At 36.5% G+C, this 7,183-nt stretch overlaps 1 protein-coding gene across 2 annotated transcripts; it reads left to right on the top strand.

Moving 5' to 3' along the window:
- Positions 1 to 541: 541 nt before the first annotated feature.
- Positions 542 to 2,046, top strand: LOC115242240. 2 transcript variants are annotated; one of them, XM_029818383.1, is made up of 3 exons: positions 542 to 790; positions 1,116 to 1,393; positions 1,544 to 2,046. In XM_029818383.1, exons 2-3 carry the CDS (start codon positions 1,213 to 1,215, stop codon positions 1,789 to 1,791), a joined length of 429 nt encoding a protein of 142 aa, XP_029674243.1. In that variant the 5' UTR covers positions 542 to 790; positions 1,116 to 1,212; the 3' UTR covers positions 1,792 to 2,046. The 2 variants fall into 2 exon arrangements, with proteins under 2 accessions (XP_029674243.1, XP_029674242.1); XM_029818382.1 differs by having other exon boundaries at positions 1,113 to 1,393.
- Positions 2,047 to 7,183: the final 5,137 nt, after the last annotated feature.

Genomic DNA, 7,183 nt, shown 5'->3' with positions numbered 1-7,183 from the left:
TCCGTTCTTATATTCAAGATCGTCTGAAGTACGGTCTTAAGATGCTATGCGGCCATTTCATTGGTTGAATGGGATCTTAAGACGACCCAAGACCACACTTAAGACGATCTTGGATATAAGAACGGACTATGAATACAGGTCATAGTCAGTTCTTATATTTAAAACCGTCTTAAGCACAATCTTAAGATGTCCTAAACCAATCACAGAGCCGTATTAGTATCTTAAGACATTACTCAAGACGGTCTTGAAATAAGAACTGACTATGAATACCGGCCATAGATATATAGATTCTATATGTCGATGGTCTAATCTCACCAACATAGATTTATTATTGCTAGACTTCAAATTCCTAAAGCCCGTATCAGACTACGTTTTGAAGATTGAAATTTGACCAATCAGGATAAAAGGAACTAAAATTTCCTTGTCCTGATTAGTCAAATTTCAATCTCAATGCATAGTCTGATACGGGCTTAACGGTGGTAGTCTTGGTGCATTTGTGGCGCTCTCCGGGCTTTAGTGGGAACAAAAATTACAGTTTCGAACATAACCAAATTGTTTTCTATGACTACGGTAGATAATCGGTAGCTTTAATAGGGATTAAAAAAGAAGAATGGGAAAATGGGACCTCCAATATCAGAAATTTAGGGATATTTTGAAAAAAAGACCGCAATGTGGCAAGATGTAAGCATTGTTTCAAAGAAATTAAATATTGTGGGAATACATCTAACTTACATAAACATGTGAAAAACCACAACATTACATTGCCAGCCAAGAAAAATACAATTTCAAGGTAAGTCAATTACATATACGATTATGGAGAAGAAATATTGAAACGTTTAGTCATGCTGTTTTCTGTCTTGAACTTGAAAATTGTACAAAACCGTATATAAAAATTTTATTTTCCTATCAAGACTCAAACCCGAACACAATATCTTGTATCTTGTATGCAATGCCTATTTGCGCAAGCAAAATATTAGAGACAATGTTGTGTTGCGTGTAGATTACTTTCGATTTAAAGTTAAATATCCATTGTATCATTACTCGATGTTCGACGATAAATATATAATAAGAAAAGTTAATTTATTGAGTTTATTTATGTATTTTTTTCAAAGAAGGGCACAAAAAGAAATAGAAGAGGGGGAAAAGGAGAATTCATGTATTTCAAAAAAATCTCAAGCTGGAATAAGACACCTTCAACCGTCTACACCTTCAATGGAATCTTATGCGGTACCTTCAACATTTTCAATGGAGCCTGGAAAAAAAACTGAAGAGACACCTGGACTGAAACAGACTCAAGTGATCAAACAGTACCAATACACATCGACATCGCATAGTGAAATTGAGGAACACCACACGTTAAGAGCAGCTTTTGAAAAAATTTCGTCGCATAAAGGTAAATCATAGGTGTTTTATGATACGAGGGACAGTAAAACAATCAATGTTATACGTTAACCAATTTATCACAATTTTGGATTTAAAAAGATATAAACTGGAATATCATAATATTATTTAACATTTATTTTCATGGTGGTTTCATTTTCAGAGGGCGGCTTGAGATATGAAAAAATCACAATGAGCTTGCTATATTTCATATGCAAAGATATGCGACCTTTCAATGTTGTTGAAGGGGAAGGTTTCTTAAAACTGATGAAAGAAGCTGCTCCCTTTTACAAAGTGCCTTCAAGTTCCTTTCTAAAGAAAAAACTATTCGAAAAGTTTGATGTTACTGCACTGATATATAAACAACGTATTGAGGTAGCCAACGAAGTCTGTTTGACTCTTGATGTGTAGACAGAAACAATGGCCGAAAGAAGTTTTCTGGGAGTAACAGTGCATTTTTTCGAGAGCATAAAAACAGTTAACTGTAATATTGCTACCAGGGATCATACCGCTGAATATCTTTCAAAAATACTGCTAACTGTACTGGAAGAATGGAACATACCGATTCCAAAAATAAGATGTATTGTCACGAACAATGGAGCAAACATGGTCGCTGCTGTAAATTTAGTGGTTACGCAAAAAAATCATTTGCCATGTTTCCCACATACTATTAATTTGGTGGTTGAAGCGGGGTTGAAAAAAGATGTCATCAAAACTGTAATATCGAAAGTAAGAGCAATTGTAAAATGAGTAAAAAATAGCGTGATCAATTCGGACAAATTGAGAAAAATTCAAATGCGCAATGGAGTTTCAGAAGGATCGACAAAAAAGCTTATATTAGACGTAAGCACGAGATGGAACTCGGTATACTACATGCTCGAGCGTTTTGTAGAGCTGACGAAAGTTTGTTCTGAGCTTTTATTCGAAGATTACGCAAGTCCCGAAATGCTCACGGCATCTGAAATTAAAATTATAAAACAGTTAAGTTCTTTATTAAAACCATTTGAATTTGTCACTAAAGAATCTTCGGGGGAAGCGTATATTACTTTATCGAAAGTTATACCAATGGTGAACTGTTTGAAAACCGAACTTTCGAAATTCGTTTCAAAATTTGATTGTATCAATGAGGTTCAAAAAATTTTCGAGGTAGAGCTAAATAGGAGGTACGGAAACATTGAATATAATACACATGCAGCAATTGCAACATTGTTTGAGCCACGATTCAAAAACATCCATTTTCAAAATGCTATAGCATGTTCGAAAGCCATTCGAAAACTCAGAGATTTAATAAAACAAGATAATTATAATACGAGCAGCGAGTCGGAAACGGAAGAAATCTCTAGTGGGAAAACTGATTACGACTTTTGGCATCACCATCGAGAATTGGTCATGAGTCAGAAACGACGAAAAACTGATAAAGGTGACCAATTGTTAATGTATCTGTCCTCGCCGATTTTATCATTAAGATCATCTCCTCTAGAGGAATGGGAGGATATGAAAACCATGTTTCCATCATTATTTAAGCAAGCACGAATATTTTTGCTGGTTGTAGCTTCGTCCGTTCCATGTGAAAGACTATTTTCGAAAGCGGGAGCCACAATAACCAAAAGCAGAAATCGTCTTTCTGGAAAAAATCTTGAAAAACTGCTGTTTTTAGAGAGTTTCTAAAAAACTGTTCTTCAGTTAATATTTCTTCGAGTTGTCGATTCATATAAATATATTTTGTATTAGGATTTACGGTTTTATAACATAAAAATATATTGATAAAGATAAAAAACAACTTTTTAAAATAAATAAAATAGTGTGAGCATATTCTGGAGTGTTTATTTTTTCAATATTTCTTCTGTTCAAGATTGAAACGTTTAATTTAGTCGATAAAATTAAACTGTAAATTCAACCGACAAATCTGAACGGTAAGAGCTGCAATCAAAACCCGAGCGAGAATAAACATCGTCGCGATCAGCCGATCGGCGCGTGATCGCGTGATCAAAACAAAGAAAAAGTGTGACAAACACCTAGATTCTCGAACATTCGGTGCCGAAAATCTCCTATTATGGAAATCGGTCGACCGCGACTCTGTTCCGTCGTTATTCAGTCTGCCCCTGATGACGATTCGAGCTGGTCGATAGCAATCGATCATCATTTCTCGTATCATAATTTCTCGTATGATATTATCTCGTGTCGTATTCTCGCTCGTGTCGTGTCGCGGTACTCATAGACCATTCGCGCTGCTGTTGTTACTTTCGCTCGTGTCGTATGCGCTTTCGTCATTCTCGTTGTAAATTCCCAACCGACATTCTAGCATACTATCGAGCATCGAACTCAGTGCGAAAGACGCCTCAGTGTCTGTATTACTACCTGCTCTATACTTATTGAGTTGGTGATTGTTAATTGTTTGGAGTCCGAGAGTCGACGCGCGTTAACCGTTCCGCGAATGTCCTCTGCCTCGCGCCAAGCAACATCCGGCGTCCGCGTGCAAGATATCCGTTCTCGCAAGAGCCTCTAGCAAGAAGCTCTACAAGATTTCCGATACGCGTTGAAGGCAGTCATTGATAGGACATTTTGAAGATTTCCGTCGGAGTCGCGGAATACGTGCCGTCGCTCGCTCCTATTATTCAAAATTAAACGAACATTGAAAACAATTTGCAATCGAGTATTTTCTGAAATCTCCTTATGGATCTACGGATCTACGGATTCGCGTTACACGCCGCTTCTCGCTCATCTCTGAGCGTTTCTCTAAGATTCGGGCGATCTCGTCGAGGTCGACTTCCGAACATCTTCTTTACGGAAGTTTTTGATCGATATTGATAAAAAAATTGTATTTGTCTTTTTTTTATGATTCCAAAACTTAAATATCGAAATACCAAAAATATAAATATCGATACTTTTATTTCGATACCGAGTAGGTATCGATACTTTTGTTCCGATACCGAGTAGGTATCGATACTTTCGTTCGATACAAGTAATGAGTAAAAGTAGCGATACCCTGGCGGTATCGATTCATCCCTAGGTAGAGCACAGTAAACTGAATAGAAAAGTCCTGTAACATTTTTTTATATAACGCTTAATAAACTCTCTATAATTCCTAACACTAAGTTCTCTGTATTTATTATCAAATTTATTCGCATTCAGTTCAACTTTAAGCCACGCATGGTCCGTTATTTTAGGTTCATGCATTACCTGCATTTCTATTTTATTATTAGCAAAAATTAAATCTATAATTGTTTTACTATCTTTCGTAATTCTCGTCGGTTTATTTACATATTGTTTCATGCCTAAGCTCAACATTGTCGTTTGTAACTTCCTTGTATAAAACGAATCTAACATAATATCTATATTAAAGTCTCCTATTATCATACATTCTCCCCGTATTATTAACTCTTCTATTATATCCTCCAGAAATCTCACGAAATCACCATGCGATGCACTCGGTGAATGATATATTACCATTATTATTCCTCTATACAATTTTTCTTTCACCTCAATCGCAGCACACCAACAATTCGATTCTAATTTTTTTACTAATACTATTTCATATTTAACATCATCCCTTATATATAAAACAACCCCTCCTGTATTTCTATTTTCAGCATCGCATCTAATTATACTATAACCTGGTACGTTCACTTTACTGTCTTCAATTTCAGCAGTCAATCTTGTCTCTGATAACGCTATGAATGCCGGATTTATTTTCTTCATAATCTGATGTTGTATCTCATCTTTATGCGCCATCAAACTTTGCGCGTTTGTATACAATATTATTTCCGCTTCCTTCTGTAGTTGCTATTTCGCATCTTCCCAGCCGGCTCTCCTCTTCTCCTCTTGTATCGCCCTTTTAAATGTTGGACATTCTGGGCTAAGGGCGTCGTGTTCATCACTTATCTTCAGGTTGTATGTTCGAATTTTAAACATACAATTTACACATTTTTTCTTTGTTGCCGTACATTCAATCGCTTTATGATTTCCCGCACATTTGTGGCATGTTTCATCTCGCGTACAATTTTTTGCAATATGATAGTATCCCCAGCATTTAAAGCATCTTTTAACATTAATGTGATTGAATATAGGACATTTTCTCCATCCTACATTTAGTTTCTCCTTTTTCAACATCAATTCATGCGTTTCTTCATCTACTTCAATTATTATCGAACCTTCTTCTTTTTCTCTTCTTCTAAGTTGATTATTATCATTTCTTTTTTCTTTAACTATTTTCTTCACTATTCGCATTTGGAATCCATCATTTATTGCATCAATTCTATTCTGCTTCTTGATTGTAGTTATTAAGTCATCATCATCCAATCTCATTTCTTCTTCGCTGACATTGATAATTTTTATTTTGGGCGTTATCTGCGGTGATTCCGTAACTTTGAAATTTTCTCCTAGTTTGTCCTGCACTGTGGCTTTCAACGTTTTCATTTCTTCTCCAGTTTCACAACCCAGAATCACTGTTCCCTTGCTTCCTTTTTTTAGCTTCGTTATTCCCATCGCCATGTTTTTGATATCTACCTTTTCTTTTATCAATTTTTTTGTAACTTCATTCTCTTGTTGAATCTTGGGTTTGATAATTATAACATTCTCTTTCTTTTTCTCTTTAACTGCTTCACTATAGCTCCTTTGTATTCCTCCTGTTGATCCACATGCTTCTCCCTGTATCATTCTTTTCAACTCTTCTAGCAGTTCCTGCTTAACATTTCCCAATTCTTCTCGAACTATTTCCTTAACTATCATTTTAATTTCCTTCTTACATGCTGTTTCATCTTTTATTTCTTTTACAATTTTTATCAGCCAATCTATTTTTACGTCAATAGTCAATGATCCACTCGCTCTTGATATTCTATTTCCACTACTTGGCATCATAAACGAACCTGTAGATCTTGTAGATCCTAGCCTGTCCCTGCCGCCCCCGGCCACTGCCGATGCCTTCTTCATATCTACTTCACTTTTAATTGTAAATCTGTCAAATGGGCCAGAGCACGATACCAATTCTTGATTTTTATTGTAAATCCTATGCTTGTTTACACATCCTGGATGGTAAAACAGCTTAATACGATTCACCTGATAGCAAGGCTTGCATGTCACCACCTGATCTTTTATTGTCTTTTTACATGCCGAGCATCGATATTCGGCATATTCATCGTGCATGCCGATAATTGTCGGCCGAAACCGCTTATATAAGCGATCAGTCACTTCTGTTCCACTGTCACACATCAGCACTTTTGTCCACTTTAATGTCTATCTGTCGTGTGAGACTTTGATGTCCCAGACAGGAAATGCACTTCTCACACCCACAAATCAACATATTCCGGCTAGATAACACTCATGGCTAATGCCGGTCTATTCCGCTATGACTTGAATAACTTTCTATCACTTCCCGTAACAATTTAACTGTTTAAAAGTTATTACTTTTGCGGAGCGATATTTGACACGTCTTTTCCACTGCAGAGAGAGAGAGAGAGAGAGAGAGAGAGAGAGAGAGAGAGAGAAGCGCGAGTGAACGCGTAAGTGAATATGCGAGGAGCATGAAGCTAAGCGATACGTAGTACATAGTGAGCGAGCGATTAGAAAGAGATAGAGCATATGATCGAGAAAGAAAAGATACTGCAATAATGTTAGTGCGTACATGTATATTACTCTCACACGCATGAAAGAGACGAAGATAGTACGATTATGTCTGTCCTTGTCATGTAAGATTACAGCTCTGTCTATCGCGACATCATGCAACTGATCTACTGCTCTGTTTTACTCTTGAGCCTCCATCTCGCACACACACATATGCACGAAAATTTTATTTTGCAGAATCTTT

Source organism: Formica exsecta, unplaced genomic scaffold, assembly GCF_003651465.1.
Source record: "Formica exsecta isolate Colony F162 unplaced genomic scaffold, ASM365146v1 scaffold583, whole genome shotgun sequence".
Taxonomy (NCBI): domain Eukaryota; kingdom Metazoa; phylum Arthropoda; class Insecta; order Hymenoptera; family Formicidae; genus Formica; species Formica exsecta.
This window is presented reverse-complemented; position numbering and strand designations above follow the sequence as displayed.